Below are 21,524 nucleotides of genomic sequence, written 5' to 3'. Positions count from 1 at the left end.
GGGGTTGTGAGAGAGTCCCTAGCATTATGATTGGACTGTTTACCTGGAGAGTTTTACAGGGGCCAATGAGATTGAATGTTGTATGTATGTGCAGGTTGGGAGAGTACTGAACAGGGGCATAAAAAGGGCTTGGTGGTAATAAACGAAGATTTGAGTCTCTGCATCAACTTGAGTCCATGTTATGAAATGCCACAAATGGCACCCAACGTGGGGCATGAAATGCGGCTAGTTGTCGATCCGGTGGCATGGCTCAGAAGAACTGCTTGCTGAAAGTAAGCAAAGGTGTACACTGAAAGGAAGCAAATTCAAACTGTACAGATTGCTTTCACAGGACAGTGATAAGCGGCTGAGAATTATGGGGTCTGCTTTAACAAAAGAGCAGGGAAATGTTCTAGAAGTTTTTGCTATGATTCTTAAGCAGTATGGGAAAAAAGTTGACAAGGAAGAATTGAAACATATCCTTCTCCGGGCATCAAAACTCAATCCATCTATTAATTTCACTAATATTTATACCCCACAGATTTGGGACAAAATTGGTGTTAATTTATGTGACTGTGCTACAAAAAACGATAAAGTTGCCACCGCTTTATTGAGCTCTTGGCAAATGAAACTTTAAAAGATCATGTCGCCTCCCAAGCACAGGGAGCAGAAGCGGCACCCTCTGCTCCCATACCACCGCCCTCTTTGCTGAACTCTGCTTTGAGATCAGAAAATCAGTCTGCTGTTGTTGCTCCTGTGGTTCTGATGTCTGATAATTCTGATGCTGACCTGGATGGTCCTTTTGACCCAGGACCTATGGATCCAGAAAAAGAGCCTGATTTATGTCCCTCAAACCCTCATGGTGTACAGGCAGCTGTAAAGAGAGTAGGGAGACGGGCAAGGGATGCAGATGTATTGTGTGCTTTCCCGGTGGTCTGTCTGCCGGATCAAGACCCGCAGTGGGAAGGTCTCTCCTGCGCTTTTCTCAAAGATATCAGGCGAAAGGTGATGGACCATGGACTCAGGGCCACGTGTACAACTCATTTGATACACTCTGTCTCTGATACTCATGCATTTATCCCAAATGTTTTCATAACATTGTTTCATTTGATAATGATGGACATGGAATGTACTATGTGGGAATCGAAAATGAGGCAGCTTGCAGGCACCCAGGCTGCTGAAAACTTAGCATTGAGGGCATGTGACCCACTGTGAGCGGTTACTGCCTATGCATTACTGGGTCAGGCTGATTTTGGCACCAATGCTGCGCAAGCTAGGATTTGCCAGGCGGGCTTGCAGCAAGTTAAACAATTGTCACTGCGGGCTTTGAAAACTCTCTCCGACGCTGGTAAACAGAGACAGCCTTTTGTCTGAATCAAACAAGAGGCAAACGAGCTGTTTATGAAGTTTTTAGACCAACATAATGAGGCTCTGGAGAAACAGATTGATAATGAGAAATATATTTTCAAGCAACTTGCTATTGAGAATGCTAACCCTGACTGTCAGAAAGTGTTGCGGCCATTACGAGATCTGAGCATAGATGGTATGTTAAGTGCTTGTATGAATGTCGGGTCTAGACAGCACAATCTGTGTCTGATTGATGAAGCATATGTGGCATTGTTGGCTAAGTCACAGCAGTGCTATTCATGCAGTCAGTATGGCCATTTGTCCAAAAATAAAAGCAAATAGTAAAAGGAGAGCACCTGGAATTTGCTCGCTCTGTCATAAAGGGCGTTATTATGTAAGTCAATGCCAATCGAAATTTGACTGGGATGGCCAACCTTTAACTTTACTGGGAAACCCCAAGCAGAACACAGCAAGGGGCTGCGCCATGACAACAAATCACCCCTCCAAATTGCCCCCTCTGGGAGCTGCCACAGTGTGCGTGCCAGCACAAGCGGCGGTGCTGGAGTGGACCTGCCCACCTCGGGAGAGACAATAATTCAAGACACATTAGTTGTGCTTATTCCAACAGGCACATATGGCCCATTCGGACATGGAGAGGTAGCATTATGACCCTCTACAGTGATAAGGGGTCCTTTTGTGCTGCCAGGGGTCATAGATGCTGACTTTGAAGGAGAAATTAAAATAATGACGTGGACTCCAATGCCACCATACCAGAAGGAAGCCAAATCTCACAATTAATACATTTTTCACCCCAGTGACTGGATGCTGTCCACACTGTGCAGGGCTCAGGATGTTTTAACTCTTCAGGATACCTGAAATTTATTGGACTCAACAATTAACTTCGGACTGACCCCAGTTGTCCTGTACTTTAAAGAGGACAAACATTACTTTGCAAGGAATTGTTGATAGTGGAGCAGATGTTACAGTCATTTCTGCATCACAATGGCCCTATCATTGGCCATTGTGGATGCTCATACCTCATTAGCAGGAACTGGTGGTCGAACCTCTCCAAAGCAGGGCAGAGAGCTTGTTATTTTTGGACCAGAAGGGAGATCTGCCTCGATTAGGCCTTTTGTGTTGTCTGGATCTCCTACCCTATGGGGAAGAGACTGTTTAAGCCAATGGGGAGTACATTTAAGTATGGACTTTTCCCAGGGGCAACTGTTTTGCAGCAGGTCACACCTTTAACCTGAAAATCAGATGAGCCTGTGTGGGTAGATCAGTGGCCCCTCCCAAAAGAAAAACTGCTGCAGTTAAACAAATTGGTGGATGAAAAGCTGAAAGCTGGTCACATAGTCCCCACAACCAGCCCATGGAACACACCTGTCTTTGTAATTCAGAAGAAAAATAATGCTTGGAGGATTTTACACAACCTAAGAAAGATAAATAAGCTCATTGAGGATATGGGAGCTTTGCAACCTGGGCTCCCCTCACCAACAATGTTCCCACAAACATGGACTCTCATACTCATCGATTTAAAATACTTTTTTCATGATATGTCTTGCTCCACAAGATGCACCGTGATTTGCCTTTTCTGTGCCTTCGATCAATGCTGCAGACCCCCATAAAAGATATCATTGGAAAGTGTTGCCACAAGGCATGAAAAACAGTCCTACACTATGTCAACAATTTGTAGTGGCAGTTTTGAGCCCTATACAAGAGTGCTTTGAGAATGTTTTAATCTATCATTATATGGATGACATTTTAATTGCTGTGGAATTGGAACAAACAGCCCAGAAAGTGAAATGGCAAGTGATTCAAGCAGTCTCAACAGCAGGATTCCAAATTGCAGAAGAAAAAAATCAAGAAGCTCCACCCTGGAAATATTTAGGATGGAAAATATCTGAACAAAACATTCAAAGAATATCACCCTGAGGACAGGAATAAAGACTCTAAATGATTTCCAAAAACTCTTAGGAACCATAAATTGGATCTGTCCTCTCTTGGGAATATCTACGGAAGAGCTCCATGCCCCCTTCAAATTATAGGAGGGGGATCCATGTTTGACACCTCCTCGAACATTCACCCCCTCTGCGCAAACCGCACTTGATAAAGTGGTTGTAAAATTAACCAGTCAAGTTGCTCATAGGCAAAAAATGGACCACCCTATTAGCCTTTTCATTTTTTATTCATCTTTTCAACCCTATGGGCTCTTAGCACAGTGGGTTCCGCAAGATGTAGATCCACTGATTATTTTGGAATGGATATTTTTGTCACATAATTTTGGAAAAACAGTTACAATAGCCACTGAAATGATAGCTATGGTCATTCAGAGAGGAAGAGAGCAGTTATTGAATTTATATGGTGTTGAACCTAATATTATCTATCGGCTTATTGATACAAAACAACTAACCTTTTTAACTCACCAGTCTTTTGCTTTTCAGTGTGCTCTAGCAGATTTTACAGGGCAAATTAGTATTCATTTCCCAGGACACAAAACTGTGCAATCCCTAAATTCTGTTCCTCTTTTGCCTGCTTGACAATTAACTATTACGCCAATAACTGAGGCCCTCACAGTATTCACTGATGAGTCTGGCAAGACAGGCCGAGCAGCAATAATTTGGAAAGATGCTGAAGGACCCTGGAAAAATGATATACACATTGTCACAGGATCTCCTCAGGTAGTAGAACTCTCTGCTGTAGTCCATGTTTTTAAATTATGGACTACTCCAATAAATATTATACGCTGGGGGTTTGAAAAAACATAAAAACAGAGGATGGCCCAGGTTATACAGCACACAAAACACAAGCATTTTTTCAACAGTGGGGAATTCAACATGTCACGGGTATTCCACATTCTCCCACAGACCAAGCAATTATTCAACGTACACATAGCACCCTTAAAACTATGTTGCAGAAACAAAAAGGGGGAGTTCAGGGTTAACCCCACAAGAACGTATAGCAAAAGTTTATTAGGTTTTGAATTTTTTTAATCACTGGACAGAGGATGGATCTCCTATACAGTGACATTTTGGGGGTTCTAAGAATTTTGAACAGGGGAAAGCCCATGTTAAAGTACATAATCTTGAAACTCATGAATGGGAAGGCCCATTCCCTTTAATAACCTGGGGACAAGGGTATGCTTGTGTTTCCACAGATAAAGGAGCTCGTTGTGTCCCTGCACGGTGGGTTTGTCCTGCCTTGTCTTCTGTCTCTTCATCACAAGAGGACTGACCCTACTGTGGTTTTCCGCCCAGCCAAAACAGAGCATCTGTAGCCAGTGCGACAGGACAAGACACCTGTCGGTTGCCACACCTGCAAGTCCTTTCAGACTGCTTTTGGAAGCAATGGCAACCTCAAATCCTGTGGACACGTGGGATGGCTGGGGAGTATAACAACACAGCCACAAGAAATTGATTTCTTAAAATCTGTGAAAACAGATATGTATCTGTATTTTAATTATATAGTTTGAAACCAATTGTTAGTGCAGAATGTTAACTGTTCTTTAACTGTTTATTTACCAGGCTAGGAGCACAAGTGAAAAAAAATGTATTAAGAATGTTTGTTTTGTTAGTTTTTATTAGCTTATACAGTTTCTTATTAATCGAGCCCTTAAGCAGGTGTTGATAGTGAATATACAAAACAAAGAAGGGGGAGATGTGGGGAGTGAAGGTGAACAATTTGGGAATGAGCTCTGAGGCCTTGGTGCTTGACAAGCCCTGGGGCGATAAGCTGGGGCATTGAAGACCAGGTTGTGAGAGGATCTGTAGCTTTGTGATTAGACTATTTACCTGGAGAATTTTACAGAGGCCAATGAGATTGAATGTTGTATGTTATGTGCAGGTTGGGAGAGTACTGAACAAGGGGATAAAAAGGGCTTGGTGGTAATAAACGAAGATTTGAGTCTCTGCATCAACCATGTTGTGAAATGCCACACTAAGGTCTGCAAACTGGAATCATAATGCTTAGTCTTTGCTTTCTTCTCACTTAGTCTGGTTAGGAAACGTGAATGGATGCCTTATTCTGGGAACTTGATTCATCATTTGTGTTAATGTAAGCAGGACAAAGTGTCCTTAATTCTGACTAATTTTTGCAAGTCGCCACAATATAAATGTGCTATGCACTGGGTCTGTTACTATAGAAAAGCAAAATGCTGCCTATTTGTGTGCTGCACTATTGCATTCACACTCTCATAGTCATTGCTCTGGTTAATCTGCTTTCTGTTTTGCTGGTTGTTTATCACAAATGAGTGTCTCTTAGGAGACTCAGAAGAATGTTTTTTACCTTGTGTTTCATTCTCTGAATAGGAGAATAAAAAGTGCATGCCAGGTAAACCTATGCTCCCTGTTCCACATTGCCTCTCTTTTCACTGCAGCTAATTTACGCGCAGTGAAAAGAGGAGCAGTGCTTAAGTGCTGAAGTGCTAGTGTGCTGTGGCATTTCAGCTCCATGTGTTTAAAGTGGCCTTTAGATGTGCTCAAATTTTCTGCAAAATTCCAGCCTCTGAAGCATCTCTTCATCCCTGACATTTTTTTGTTCTTATTTTTATAAGTGGTGTCAATTGCTTTGCTTTGTGATCTGTGATAGAGAGGCATCTGGAGTTCCAGAATGTAATTACCTGAAATTATGTTTTATTTTGCTCACTAAAAGAAGGCTTCTAATTTTTTGATGCTAGGTGGTGTATTTATATTTATTTCTTTTGCTTCCTTTGTTGTTTGCAAACTATTCTTATGCACTGTTTCCATGCACTGTGTTTTGTCCTGGAAAGATAGGCATTACAAATTTTTGTTGCCTACAGAGAAGGGATAATTTTAAAGAAACATTTTAATGATAGCAAGTAGACAGTGGTCTGTGCTTAAGCACAAGGACCAATACAGGCAAAGTGTATTGTCTCGTCTTTACTCTTCTGCAAAGATAGATTTTTTTTAGTATTACTGACAAATGCATAGGAGATTAACCTGTTTTCTTAATGGTAATTTAAAATGATAATATAATCTGCCCTGTGTAATGCTCTCTTACCCAGAGGAAATGAAAACAGCTTTAGTATGAAAAAGCAACGTCTAGTTGCCCTCACTGATATTACACAGCCATTAATGGAAGCCTTCACTATTTCCCTCTGCAGGAGTCCCTCCTGAAGACTTTGTGTGTGGGGGCGAGACAGTTAGTTTCTGGAAATATGCCATAGCTAAGGAGAGAGGGATAGTGCTTAGATTTTCAGTGTGCTTAGGCAAGGCCCCTCAAGGTAGTATTTACTGTTATGACATCAGTGGTGTGAAGGTGGTGGAATATGTCAGTGCATCCAGCCCTTTTGTTTTTTTTGGACTAAAACTGATCTTAGTGGGGGGCACTGAAAGAAACAAGCATGTTTTGGAAATCCTCCATGGGGTAGTCTTTTCATCACCACAGCTTAGTGGTAAAGTTCTTGCTACAGCCAGGAATAATAAAACAGCAGGGTGCTGGTAGCTGAATGAAAACAACATCTATTTTGGTAACTACTGAACTTGCTGAGGGCTTGAAAGGGATGACAACTTTTTATGTTAAAGACTCCCCTCATGGCTGATGTGCCTTCTGGAGAAGGAACATCCATAAGCAGCTTGGTCTGGGGCAGGCCAGTCATTCTGCAAAGCCAACTTGTTTGCATTTGGCATACCCCTGGAGCAGGGGTTCTAAGAACTCCCTTTCCCAGCTGGGAAACAAATACACAAAGCAATTTTTACTTACTTATTTTTAATGAAGGCTTTTTGAGTTCCTTGAAGTCAGCACACAAAAGTCAACATATTTATGCATTAGCATGACACGATCTAACCTCAGGTCCCCCTCAGAGCTCTTGGTAGATAACCTCAGCACCCAGAACATCCTCTCCTTCTCCTTCCCCATCTTGTATCTCCTGCTTAGCGAGAGTCATATCTAGAAGTTTCAGCTAAGGACAATATTAACATCTAAAATGTGGCTTTCCCTTAAGTCCCTGAAAATAATGTCGATGATTACTATTAGCAGAGAAGACAGTATATATGCGTAGAATCATAGAATACATGTTGTTATTCCTTTTTAGTTGAAGAAAATGGTTGGAAATGAGTTAATGCTGATGAATGCGCAGACAGCTGAATATGCACAAGTGTGGCAACACGTTTACCATGCAGCCTCCAGTGTAGTTAGCTTTTTATCTGATTTGCTACTGTTGCTGCTACTGTTGGGCCTTGTGCTTGGGTGGGGAAAAGAGGAGGGATCCAAAGGCTCTTGGATCTTTTCTTGCGTGATTCTACGATTATGTGTAAGAAAAGATAGAGCCTAGAGTGGCTCAGGAACAAGCATTATCTCCATCTGGAATAAATTCTCATTAGAGCGATTGTTTGTTTTCTCTTTTCCACCCAAATGATAATGCAAATTAATGGAAACTGTTAAATGTCTTATTAACTATAGCCTGCGTTTACCTTCTCCAGAAACTCCACCCTGGAAATCACCAGAACTGCTGGAAGCACTACAGCTACCCCTGGGTTAGGCAACAAGTGATCTTCCATACTTCTGCTGACCAGGAAAGGATTAAACTATGAACAGTGTAGAATGAGATGGGTTACAGGGTTAAAAGCCTTTGATCTAAGGCACCAAATTCAGTCTAACACTGTTAAAATTTTATGCACGGTTAGAAAGGGATTTTTTTTTTTTTTTTTTTTACCTTTTTAAGTCAGAGGCAAATAATCTGTTCAACACCAAAACAGCAAACACAGTAGGAATTTGCTGTCCTTTGCTAACCCTCTCCTGGAAGACATTTGCATCTGTGAATTAATTCCTAGCCCAAATAAAGTTAGTTGGGAATTTCATGGGACTTCTAAGGGGCAGATGCCCACCTCACAGTATTATTATCTCAATATGCTTGGGTGTTAACTGTTTCAGCAGACCCAGTGTTAGATTTATTTTCATTCCTCTGTTTGTCTGTTCTAGTTAGGATGACGCCTACTGCTGAGAGACCTGAATTACTTCTACATCTGTTAGACAGGAGTTGAATATTTCCGTTTCTCTAACTTTCAATCTCATATTTCTGATTTTCTAGATAAAAATAAACATGTTCTTTCAATTTTGGTAACTACTGAACTTGCTGATGGCTTGAAAGGAATAAAATTTGACCGTGTCAGCTACAGAGGTATGTCAGTGTTGCTCAGTTTTAAGTCCACAAGAAGTCTTACCACTCTTCGTAAGAGAAGCAGGCATGCATGCTCAATTTATTGCTCTAGCAACATTTTGTGAATAAAATGTTTTGCAATTCAATATGCTACTGAACAGGCAGGGCAGGCTAAATGAAATAAAGATAAAATTAGGAGTGATGGATCTTAGATATGCACACACCTTGTAAATTTAGGGTAAGTCAAATAGCTGCAGAGACTAGTGAAAGAAAAAAAGAAAAATGTAATTTCCAGATGTTACTGGGGAATATTGAAACAAGACTTCATTTTTAGTTTGGACTTGTTCCTTGATATTGTGCTGTCCAAAAGTAGTTTTGTATCTACTGACGAAACGCTTGCTACTGCAGATCATCAGAAACAAATTATGTTAATGATCAGGAAGACGATACAGTGTAGCCAGTTAATGAAAGAGCTTGATTTGTCCAGAAAATTATGTGGAGCAGATACACACATACAGAGAAAGCAAGATTAATTTAGAGACCTGTGTCATTAAAGCAGATTTTTATATGGCTTTGTGTGGGATTTAAGGGGGATTAAATGTTTGACATCACTTTGCCTGCACAGGCGATGTTGAAGAGGTTACTGAGTGGGTGGTGGAGAATTCAAATATGCGCCTATGCTGAAAGAGTGGAAGCAATGGATCAGACTACAGCATGGCCAAACAAATTGCTCTACCTACTGTATTTCTGAAAGCAAAGTGCTTCTGGTTTGGCAGCAGATCTGCAGGGATATAGAGCTGAAGGAATATTTGTGATTTGCCAAGATATGAGGAGAACTTGTCGAGGACATCAGAACTGGGATGCTTCTGTCTTCTGTTTTAAGTAATGCCTTGCTTCATGTGCATCCTTTTTCCACTATGCTGTTTTTGCTGTTTTTAAACAGTAAAAGCACTAGAAGTAAAAAGCAAGGTGGACTGGTTGATCAGTTGCATTTCTCTTTTGGAAGAGATGGTCCTGGTTATGAAACTTCTGCTCCTCACCTGCCTCTGGCCAACAGCAGTCCTACACAGTTCTCAAAGTCAGCATCACCATCTTCATCATTGGCAACAGTTCTCATTCTTAAGAAAGCATAACAGGTAAGCAATATACTCTCTCCATCTATGTTCATCTGATAAACTTGATGCTGTCAGCAACCTTTCAATGCGCCTTTTCTGTTCACTGTCCTGTTTTGATAGTTTCTGGATTTATAGTATGTTTGGTATTGATAGCATGTTCCCAAAACGGAAACAGTGAACTATTAATTAATTTTGCATAACCAGATATATTTTCATGTTGGATTTCATGAAGGCTTCATATACATACAGGTATGTAAACAGTCATACCCACACACAGGTCATTTAACTTGAGTGATACCAGGCTACTGTTGTGATACCAGACTACTATCATGATGTGACAAAGATACTTGCCCTTTCACTCCTATTGCAAGAAGCAAAAATGCCTTCTGAAGTTCTAGGCCAATGTTACAAAGTGACTTCCATTACCAAAGGAGCAAAGTAGCTACTCTATCAAGATACAGAAGACATTTTTACAGCACTACATGAGGTAAATTATTTGTAGTGATAACACAGTGTGTTCCCTTTATGGAATATACTTATGCTTTTAGATGTTGAAGATTGTCTCTGTTCTTAGTTTTTCCAGTCAAGTAGCTGCTTTAAAATTAATAATGATACAAAGGTTTTTACCTTTCTGTGCGAAGTGTTAGTGTGTATTTCCAGAAACACAATTTCACATCTGCCATGTAAGGTCTCCAGATGTGTTTCCAGATTAAGCTAATAGTATGTGAACACACCAATGATTGGCAGTGATAATCCAAGCAAATTCTCTATTATTTGGGAGAGAGGAGAAATTGTAATAAGTTTCCATTTAAGGAAGGAGAAGGAATGCAACTATTACATTTGTCTGTGTACTTAACCCCCTATTAAAATGAGCAGGGGAGCTGGTATTTTATTTGTACAATATCAAATATTGAGAAAAAGTAACATAAGTGTACTCCTTTGATGTGTTTAAGCTCTTCTCAGGTTACATGCTTTGTAGCAGGTGTTCAGCTGTTTACCTACTGTATCACTTCTTACGTGATAATCTAGCAGTGACATATCTCTGAATCCCTAGATGTTGTGATAAAAATCACACTTAAGCAATGCAAGGCAACAGAACATATCCCAGTGGCAAAACAGAGGTGCCTGGAGAAGACATGCTGCTCAGTACTTCCAGATTTCAGTTCAAGGTCATAGGTTCAAGTTTGGTCTAATCCAAAAGCCCTTGAAAAGCAGACTGTTTCAAACTCACTGACAGTTTTGGAGTGAGCGTTGGTGAATGGTTATTTGTAATAACAAAACAAAATAAACAGAACTAATCCTAATTTCAACATAAGGTCTTATCTAGTGCTTTGCTAGTCTTAGGAAGCAGTTAAGAATCTAATGGAAACAAAATGAAATACCTTCTTATCACTATAGTGGTAAGGAAGGTCTATTTTAAGCTCAGCTGATACACTTTTGTCAGTGGTAAAAGGGAAGCGTATGCTATTGTCATTTGCATTTATTCTGTTCTGCAGTAGCTGAGAGGAGTTGCTTATGAAACAATCACAAAGCAGGAGAGAAGCCTGGTAGGAGACAGCATATTTCATGGTATCCTTTGCTGCACATCCTTTACTGATCTCTTGCCACTGGACAGCAGTAACAATACTAGCACAGTGTCCTCTCTATCTTCACAGATCTTTACTAATACATACAAATGGATCCATATGACAGTGTTGTGAGACAGGCAGAAGTGTGTTAACAGAAAGAAAGAATAGGAGCAGGAGAAATGCCAGCTGATGCTGACTGATGTAGCAGTTTTCGTTACACAAGCAATGCTTCATTTTCTAGGTCTTTGTGATTTGGAACTGGGAAAAAATCAGTGCCACAGAAGATCCCAAAGCTTCAAAGATGCAAATCAGTTTTTCCATGGAAAGGATCCAAATACGTTTAATTTATCTTTGTTTGATTCCCTGGTTTTGTTCAAAATGCAGCATTATCTTCCAGTACATTGTGACTTTTCACCAGCCTCTTTTTCTTTCTGGGGAAAAACCTTTCAGCCAGCGCTAAAGATATTAGGGACACAGCTGACAGATGGCCTTGGTTAAATGGGTGGCCTTTTAAAAAGAATCCCATGTGAAAATGTTACTTAACCTACAAGTTCCACTGTTTTAATAGTGTAACCCAGTTCTCCCTCCAAAGCTATTTGTCTGCATTCTCTTGTAAAGAAGATTTTAAAGCATTAACCAAAAGTACATGAGAAAGCGATTATTCTCATGATCCGTTTCCTACAGCAAAGAACAGAGCATTTGACTGTCAAAAATATTAGGCTTTTTGACAATACATGTTGCTATGTTACTGAACACTTAGGCATTTTTATTTGTATGAGAGAGAACTGTACAATTCTGATTATTACATTTATCTGGGCTTCAAGATTTGATGAATGTGTTAAAAAGTTCAAGAGATCACACTGCTGTATAACTCTCCAGACTCTCCTGGGATTAAGATTTATGTAACTTCTACCTTTTGGATATCTTTGATTTGGTATTAAAGAGGTAAAGAGAGATTTACTTTCCTTAGGTGCATGTGTCTGCTGATACATGCATCTGCTGATGATTTCACAAGATCTTCTTCACCAGAAGTGCTGTCAACCATTGAAACTGCTTACGTTGGAGGCTGCCCAGGGAAGTGGTTGAGTCACCATTCCTGGAGGTATTTAAAACGTGTAGATGTGCTTAGGGACATGGCTTAGTGGTGGACTTGGCAGTGCTAGGATTACTGTTGGACTCAATGACATTAAAGTTCTTTTTCCTAAACAATTCTGTGATTTTGTGATTATGTGTGGGCTTTTCCTCTCAAATGCCATAGCCTGACACATGCCATACAGTGATGTACAGAATCAATGACTGCATTTAGACTCTTAGATTGTGGTGTGCTGGCCAAAGCTGCATGATAGAGAGACCAGGGTACCAGGCCACCAAAGTACAATCTGTGTCTTTGCAGTGTGTCTGTAGAAATGAAAAGTCTATCTTGAGTTACATCAGGAAGCTTTTCTGAGAGCCAGGCTAGTTAGATCTCTCTCTTCTGCTTTTTAATGGAATTAAAATTAATGGAATTAATGGAATTTGTGCCATGGGAGGAATACTCAAGAAAACATCTGCTGATGATTTTACAATGCTGTAGTGCTGATCAGTAGTTAGGTATGGGTCTAGGATTTCTTAGGAGTAAACAAACACACACATGCGATTCCCTTTGAATCATCAGTTAAATAACTGTGATACTACAGTGCGGTCAATTTAATAATATAACTTTTAGCCAAGGAGCAACATCTGGAGCCCAAATGCTGATGTTAAAGGAATATCTGCTGGAGAACACTTCTTAGTCTTGGGTGGAGGAAGCAGTCAAGGAGAAAAAATGTGAAGCAGAAGTGTATTTATTTTTTGGTACCTTTACATATGCAGTGTTACCCGTGTCCATGAAATTAATTCCAAGTACCTTGAGCATATATGTCTTTACTGTAAAGTTAAGCCCATTTTCCTTTGCAATTGAAAAAAAAAATATTCTGCCAAAGGAAGGTATTGAAGAAAAGATGTTGTATGTTTGTAATGAAAGTGCTATTTTGACCCCTGCAAGATGTTGCAGCCACTTCTGATAGCAGCTAGAAGTAATTATAGACACCCCACATTTGTATATGAGGCATCAGCTTGAAGAGGCTGGTCAAATAAGTGGGCAGAAAAGATGCTTTACATATAAGCAGCATTAGTGTTTATTTTGTCCTCATTCAGGAAAACAGAAGAAATAGCCTAATCATGTAACATCTCAGGGGCTCATTAAGAAAAAAAATCCTGCCCTTGTAGCTTATGTTTTGCCTCTTATGACTACAGAAAGCCTTCCTCAGTCACATGCTTGCTTTTAGTAAGAAGTTGTAATAGATGTATCATAATTTTATCCTGCTTCTTCCAGTGAAATTATTGGATTTGTTGAAAACAGGTATTTTCCTTGGCATCTGATGACAAATGACCTAATGCTTCCAAACTGCATTAGCTGTGCCATGGCATATTGAACATAATCCATCATTTTTTCTCACAGTGGTTCCCATCAGCAGATTTTCTTGTGTACCTATTGCAGAGAATTACAGGGGTTCAGATCTAATGTCCATACTACTCTGATACAGCCTTTGTCTGTGGTGATTTTAATTCTCAAAAGTATGGAATTTTATTTTAGCATCCATATAATTTTCATACTTGGAAAACTAAAGTCTGCATTTGAAATGCCTGATGGGTGTTCTTATTGCCCTGATAATTTGGTTCAGACAACACTGCCATCAGCATTCAAGAATGCTAAGGTAAATTAATTCGTTCAATGGTTCTGAATAGTCCAGCAGCCACCTCAGCATTCCTGTTATGGCATTTTTATAAGTAATTTCTTGGGCTTCGATATTAAGAAAAAGGGGGGGAAAGGAGAAAAAGAGTAAATACAGGCACAAACCTTATCCTAAAGTATTCCATACCTTGTCTTAAGCAGTGTTTGACTACAGATCTTCAGATTTTTATCATTCAGTCTAAAGTAATAATTAGAGCTGCTGACATCAAAGTCCCAGAGAATCACAGAAAGCATCAAAGAAATTATGTCTAGGGAGAGTCCCTTGCCTTTGGCAAAGCAGCTGTATTTAAGTAATTCCTACAGATACACGTCTAACCTATTCATAAATAGCTTGGCTGAAAGAAATCTCAAAACCCGCACAAGAAATATGTTCCCATGTTTAACTCTTCTTACCATGATAAATGCGTTCCTAAAGTGTAATGTATACTCTCCTTTGTTGCCACTTCTTATCCTACTGGGGAGTGGACATGGAGAAAAGGGCCCTGTCTGAGCTTATGATGTGTTCTGAAGAGTGTCCTTCCCTCAGTCTTGTTCCTCTAAATTAAGCTACACAAATTCTTACAATCTTCCCATGCCTTTCGTGGAATGGGGGCCCAGAGCTAGGCATAATTCTGCAGCTAAGGTATGGCTACTTCTGTAATTAGTTGGGTCTGACCACTTAAAGCAGGACATGCAACAAGGAGTGGAAACTTAAGGAGACGCCATAGCATTTTCCTTATAGCAGAACGAAATAATGTAGCAGATTCTTTCTAGAGCCTGTGTCCTCCAGCTGCCAGATCTGACTGTAGATCTTGTCTGTGTTTTAACCCAATACTTTTGTGATATGGGCATGTACCAGACCCCTCTGTTATTTCTGGTGTGCTTTCTGTTTCTAGGAAAACCAGAAAAGGTGCCTGCATTGTGATGGGCAGCTGCTGTTCATTTTAAATGCAGGCTCAGTACATGAGATTCCCGTCTGGAGAGCTGGAGTCCATTCTTAGACATGTGATTTTCCCAGTGGAGTTTGGGATGTTGATCAGTACCTTCTGTGAAGGGAAGAAAGTTAGCAACAGTCACCAGAAAGAAGCACAGAATTCATGACGTCCTGCTCAGAGCACAGGTTCACCTGTGTTGCCTTGGGTCTTGTTGCAGAGGCTTAGTTACATGTTACATGGGGGAAAACGCAGAGTAAGGACTCCTGATGCAAAGAAATGCTGCATGTCTGAGCAGCAGATCAGCTAATAAGAGCTAATAATTAAGCAAATAAGAGCTAATGAATAACTTGGCCAAATCTGAATGATGTTTAAGAAGATCTCAAAAAACAAGCCTCTGGATCTGTGGCCATCAGTTTCTTGGTCCTTCCTAAAAATTACTGACTCATTTGAGCTCCTAGGGAAAAAAAAAAAAAAAAGCAAAGATATAAAATATAATTGTCTCTGTAATATGGATAATGCATGAAGTGATATAAACCACTGGTGTTGAAATGAACTGGTGTTATTTCCAGTCTGAGTTGCAAGTGGTTATGTAAATACTAACAGACATAATGATAGGTACAATTTCTGAGAGGAATATAAGAAGAGCTAGATGTTCTACTTGGGACTTTTATCTATCACTAGTGTTCCCATGGACCTGGGCACATTCCCCTACCTTTTCTAATATATCTTTCTCCAACTGCTGTTTCCCTTATCTTACTAGATTCAACTGTCCAGTATTATTGGGTCTCTGCTTCATTTAACTGGCACTCTGAATGTCAGGCAGAGAAAAAAAAATTAAGTTTCTTACAGCTTGTTTATTTTTAAACATAGCAAACAAGAAATTAAAATGAGGAAAATTGACAGCACAAAAGTACGGCCACTTAAATCTGAGCAGCTGCTTCGCATAGAGGATCATGACTTTGCACTCAGACCTGGATTTGGAGGTAAGCAACACACACCTGCACTGTGCTGGTTCCTTTTCAGAACTTATTAAAAAATATTATTAGGGTAAGGCTCTATGGGAGCAGTGAATAAGGTATCCCTGTAAACTGCATAGTCTAGTAGCAATTAGAAAATTACTTAGTCATCACAGTTATCTTAAGAGATAGAAATGAACCAGAAATTCCTAAATCTGTTTGCTAAGTAGAGAATAAAAAAGTTGCCCGCAGATGTTCAATTTATTACCATGTTGATTCTGTGTTGGGCACTATGGTTATTATTTCTTCATTTAAATAAATTGCATGTGGATAAAGGGAGTATTCAATGGGATGTCCACAGTTTGGGTTCAATTTTGACTCTCCTTCATGAAAGGTAAAATGAGAAAGCTGAACCACTAATAAGCTTTGTCTGAGCCTTTGTGTGAATGGGTTTCTTGCTACCCTGGAAATTTTGTCTTGTCAGAGAGCAAAAATCTCACCTGACTTTGAACAACAGTTGAGATATGTCTGTTTCTTGACAGAAAAGTTTAAAATTACCCCTTGCCTAAAACCTGTTTAGTCTAGTATCTGTTAGTGTGGACATCTTGGCCACACAAGGAATTTAAATTTTTCAGAGTATCATCTCAGAAAGGAAGTAGCATTTACATGAAACCAAACAGCACTTTGGGTTGTGCTTCATCTTTGTATCATTCCAGAAGCAATACTTACGATGTACATAAAAGCAACTTTCAGATTATACCTTGTGATCTGGCAGCTTTAATTTTCCACAGGCAATGAGGATTTTTTTACACGCAGCAAGTATGTACCAGGCTTTTCCCCCTTGTCCTTTTATTTTCAGATGACTGGTTATAGAACCAGTTCAGTTCGTACTGAAGTCAGCTGTAGTTTTTCCACTGACTTCATTGCACAGGCACCTCAGTTATCACACTGCCATGGGTATGATTTCAGCTGTACTCCTGTCTTTCAGAAATAGCTTTCAGAAATAGCTTTCAGCAGAAGAGTGCATAAGCTTTGCTCCCCTTTTATCAATCCACATGCCTCCATAGTGGTATGGGAGGCACTTTTTTCAGTCATATCCAATAATTCACACACTTCAGAATTTTCAGAACTCTCTTAATATGTGGTATGCTTATGAGTAAATGTCTCTAGGACTGAAATATACATCTATTAACATTTGTATGGTGCACAGTTTTAAACGTCCTGGGGACCCCTCAATTTGGGGAACTCTAAATTTGGCTTGTTTGACTTTATTTAGCCCCACACATGCAAAGTAAATGAGGCAGACTACAGGACCTAGACTTTTTAGTATTTATAATTGAGTAACAAAGGAAAAACAGAGAGGGCATATGCTGCATTTGATTTGTAAACTGAGCAAACATGCACAGGAAAAAAATTGGGGGAAATGAATGTAGAACTGTTGGATACTGACCAGCAGCAGTGTTCCTGGAAATGTGACTTTTCTCACATGTCTGATTGCTTTCCTGTGAAAGCATCATTGGTCCATGGAAGTAAGAGATGCTTTTTTTTTTTTTAACCTAATGGACACAACTCTGTCATGGAGAGATGGACACATAATAATGGACATATAAACTGCTATTTGTGTGACTATATTTTGGCATTATTCTGTTGATTGCAATGCCATTCCAGCTGCACAATCAGAATCTGACTGGTGATTGTAAAATTTAATCCTGGCATTGTCTATTTATTAACACATTAGAGAAAAGGCTGAGAAGTATACTGTGTCAAGATGAAGCAAAGCCAGCAAGCTGCTAGCAAGCTGTTCCTACGTTTTTGCTAAAGAAATGTTACTTGTCTGCAGTTCATTATAGTTCATTACTATAGTCTGAAGTAATTCAGTACACCCAAATGTTCTCTAAAAAACTGAACTTACATTGTTACACTGCACTTAATCCCTAAGGCAGGCTCTTGGGTTGTTGTTTGAGGGGATTGTGGGTTGGGTTTTTTTCATTTCTTGGATTGTTTTGTTTTGTTGTTGCCTTCCATGTAATGTCATGGTCCTCTTCTGTTTGGAAGTCTCCAATAGATGGATCCCCACTGATGCAAACAGATGTGGCCCAGCAAAGTGATTTGAGTAATTCCACTAGACATTGAACTAGGAGTACTGATGTTTCCGTTGCTCAAACAAGCTTTACCAACTACATTAGTGAACATTGTAGGTATTAGGAATTGTTTTGTCCTTGCTGCTTCCAGAAGTACTTGTAAAAGCCAGGAGGTGCGTATGTGAGATGTCCTGCCATGGTATAATAATGCTTGCCAGTTCTGGTAAGGTTGTCTGTCGACTTAGGTCCTACCAAAGGAAACAAAAAACTGTCAGTAGACTCAGATATATATCTTTAATACTATGGCCTAGAGTACTGATTTGTCAGTACCCCCATAAACAGATAATCTGTGAGAAGATAGCTCAAGTTTGGTCTGGAGAAAATGTAAGAAATTAAATTATGTTGCTAGCACTTCTTTGAATGGTCATCCCCATATTTTACCTCAGTGAGAAAGGGTGAGCACAGGCCAGTATCAGACAGTGAACAGAGACTTCTAGCAACTTGGATCTGAGGGCCACTTAGCAGCCAAAACTGCTAAGCTTGGTTTAGGAGAATAAAGTGTTTGTGAATTCTTAGAAATGCTTTCAAGTTACTTTATTTTCTACTATGCATCTATTTATCTATAGCCTATTATTTTCTGGACTATCTTATTCCAAAATGCCAGCAGAAGTCATTGGGGTGAGTTCTTGGTTTCATGAGCTCTTTCTACAATTACTAAAAATTAACATTCAACATTAAAAAAAATAAATAATCATAGACTAGCATACAGAGGAAGTAATTATTTTCTTTCTCTGTGCCTTGGTTTTCTGACAATACAACCAAGCACTCTCTTTAACTATTTGCAGTCTAAACATTATGGAATCTCATGATCATTGTAATTGTGTACATGGAAATTCTCCCCATGTGTATGTGTGTGTATATATATATATGACAATTTTGTTTTTCTTTTACATTGTGTCTTAAGGACCTGTCATTTCCTACGCTAACAGTGTGTTAGTTAAAGAAGTTTTAAAATTTGTTCTCTCTACTTTGTCAACCAGTCTAGTGGATAATAGCACTAGACAGTATCAAACATGACGGAAAATAATTTAGTGGACTTAAGCTGGTCAAGAGGTAGCAGTCCTAGACAGTTTGCAACCCGATCTGCAATTAAACATAATCTTAATTGCAAATACTCAGAGGATCAGAAATTCCATTAGCTCTCTCCCCTCTGTGCTTCCTCCTTCCTCAAGCTAAATTAGTAACATTTAGATTCATCTGAAGGTAAAAGGGTAGAAAAAGAAAAGGAAACAGGGCACAATGAATGTTCAAACAATGTTGCAATTCTAATTGCCACCAATCTGTTTTCTCTTCTGCACACAGCCCTCCCTGAAAGGTCAGAAATATGTCACTGGGGTGGAGAAGACTCACTCTGATGAAAGTAGGATGGCTTTTTCTCATGTGTTACTAGAAGGAATAGCTGTGGTCCAGGAGGGAAATACTTTGGTAATTTGCAAAACCTTAGCAGACTGCTTCTCCTGATCTTTTTTCTTCTTTCACTGCTAATTCTTCCATTCCAGCCCACCTTCACACAACTAAGAAAGAAACAAAACAGTAACAAGAAGATAATACCATTGCCAGTAATTCTGCTGTTTCAGTGACAGAGAAAAGTAGACACACATAGCTTCACTTAGCTGGGGCTTGTTTCCATATTTAGTTTTCTTCTACAGGCCATTTTTAGAAGAAGGTACTCCTGTAGACCTTAATCCTTCCCCAGTCTCTGTTTCCTAGTGGGAATTTCCTGCAGACCTAGCTTTTTTCCATCATACACTATTACAAAGCCAACTGGGAGATGACAGTGGCTGTTTTATCTAAATTCAACATTTAACTTCAGGAATTTCAGGTGCAGTCCATTGTGTGTTCAGAGATCTGACTATTACAAAAATACCATAGAATTCACTAATCCAATCATTATTATTGTAGAAGTCGATCCTATAGTGATAAAAGAACATCCTTTTTATGTAATAGTCCTTCTAAAATGGGTATTACAGAATTTGCCTGCCATACTACCTATTAAAAAAATTCCATGCTTATCAAGGAACTCTTTTGCTATGTTTAAACCTTTAAAACAAAAGACTGGAAATGGCTTGTGTGAAGATAAACCCATCTGAAAACAATTCTGTTTTTTTCTGCTGGGGAGTAATTATTTTGAAAATGTATGTAGCCTCCATTGTGAGAATCACTAATCCTTGTAAAATAATGATTTTTAGCAATGCTCCAGAAGCAACTGAAGCTGTTCAATTTAATAACAAAATCCTCTCTGTCAGACTGAGAAATAAAAAACACAGCTTTGCTCTGGTTACTTTGTTTTCAAAGTAAATTTCATGTTGTTGCCTGATGGTCAGCCAGAGATGGAAATTCTCAATGTGCTAGATAGAAAGCTGTGGTGCAGATACAGAAATAGACAAATTGCTTCACTGCTCTGGCTGGTTTAGGATCCTTTTCAATGCTTATTGAAATGCTCTTTTTAAAAAAATCTAATTGTAGTAAAACAAGCCCAAGTGATGAAGAAATTACAGTTCTCAGTAACTTGTTCCCAATAGTTAATTATTCCTGTTTCTGGTGGAGCTGATTTTTATTCACAGAAAACTTCAAAGCTCAGAAGGCCTTGGCTAGAGTAAGGCCTGTATGGTCTTTGGCCTTTCCCTAGACAGAGAACAGGAATCTCTTTTTAAGGATTCTGTTTCACAGTTCTCATGTTTCTACCTAATCAGGAACAAATTTCATCATAACAGTTCACTTTTTATTTAATTCACTTTAGAGCCATCTGCTCTATTTCTCCTGGCCATAGCTTTTGATCTCTTGTATACTATTCAGTGTTCCCAGGGACTTTTTATACATAGTTTTATAGTAGTTCCCAACTTAGTACAAGCTCTCCTTTCAAGGAATCAAGTGCCTCTGTGTGTATCCATGTATAACTGGCACTTCTGTTTGTGTGCATGTAACCAATATAAAAATAGGCTTCTACTAATTTCTAATTCTGTGATCAGTCCCTTTACATTTGCCAGATGAGGTGAATTATTTAATGAAACTGTGCCCACCCTGGAATAGTGCTTGTTGGGGTAGGAAATTGTCTTTAATTTTTGCAAAACCCAAGAAAGTATTAGGTTTGTCATCATCACACTTCGAGCAGCTGTCACTAAGAAAAGCCTTTTCATCACTACATGATATATGGCTCAGAAAGCCATTTATCCTATTGTGTGATATTATTTGTGTGTAGCTCCTTGCCTCTTTGAAGAATGTTGATGGTAGATATTTAACTTCATTTGCTTTAAATTTGTCCTTGACTCAGAAACTATTAAAGCTGTTATTTTATGTAGACAGCTGCTCCCCTCTCCTCCCCTTCCACTCACATCTATGAGTCACTCTATGAACCAGACTAAGCCCGTTGTTTTTAGCATGCTGTTCAAGTAAATAAACTCCCAAAGTTTTAGCAATAGCAGTTAAGATGAAACGTATACCCAGATACAAGGACTTCCAGTATATCCTACCCTGTATCTCTGCCATGGTCCCAGGGTAAGAGTTTGGGCACATCTACAATATAAAGGATTTGAAACTTTGTGGTGTGTAAGGTTAGACAATACACGGTTCATCTGCCTGTTTGCAGTCACTCAGAGAAACACTGGCAGCCAACA

At 39.4% G+C, this 21,524-nt stretch overlaps 1 protein-coding gene and 1 long non-coding RNA gene across 5 annotated transcripts in view; both read left to right on the top strand.

Annotated features, from left to right (window-relative positions):
- LOC133269792 (uncharacterized) overlaps positions 1 to 7,062 on the top strand; it is a 30,042-nt gene extending 22,980 nt beyond the window's left edge. The window contains exons 3-4 of the long non-coding RNA XR_009743546.1: positions 5,268 to 5,331; positions 5,468 to 7,062. This is a non-coding gene — a long non-coding RNA (uncharacterized LOC133269792). The remainder of the gene's footprint in view (positions 1 to 5,267; positions 5,332 to 5,467) is intronic.
- A 1,173-nt stretch (positions 7,063 to 8,235) lies between these two features.
- The window catches only part of LOC133269773 (gamma-aminobutyric acid receptor subunit rho-3-like), a 29,613-nt gene continuing 16,324 nt past the window's right edge, over positions 8,236 to 21,524 (top strand). Inside the window, exons 1-3 of one of the 4 annotated variants that reach the window (XM_061454465.1) lie at positions 8,236 to 8,464; positions 9,450 to 9,579; positions 15,684 to 15,796. In XM_061454465.1, coding sequence (XP_061310449.1) covers positions 9,452 to 9,579; positions 15,684 to 15,796 — 241 coding nt within the window. In that variant the 5' untranslated portion in view covers positions 8,236 to 8,464; positions 9,450 to 9,451. Of the gene's footprint in view, positions 8,465 to 8,591; positions 9,580 to 12,821; positions 13,862 to 15,683; positions 15,797 to 21,524 lie in introns of those variants that run through there. The other 3 variants (XM_061454467.1, XM_061454464.1, XM_061454466.1) reach the window with 3 other exon arrangements.

Source organism: Pezoporus flaviventris, unplaced genomic scaffold (assembly GCF_033815535.1).
Source record: "Pezoporus flaviventris isolate CSIRO_AGI_PZ_B2104156 unplaced genomic scaffold, CSIRO_AGI_Pfla_v1 ptg000015l, whole genome shotgun sequence".
Taxonomy (NCBI): Eukaryota; Metazoa; Chordata; class Aves; order Psittaciformes; family Psittacidae; genus Pezoporus; species Pezoporus flaviventris.
Note: the sequence above shows the minus strand (reverse complement) of the source record. Positions and strands in the feature narration are given on the sequence as shown.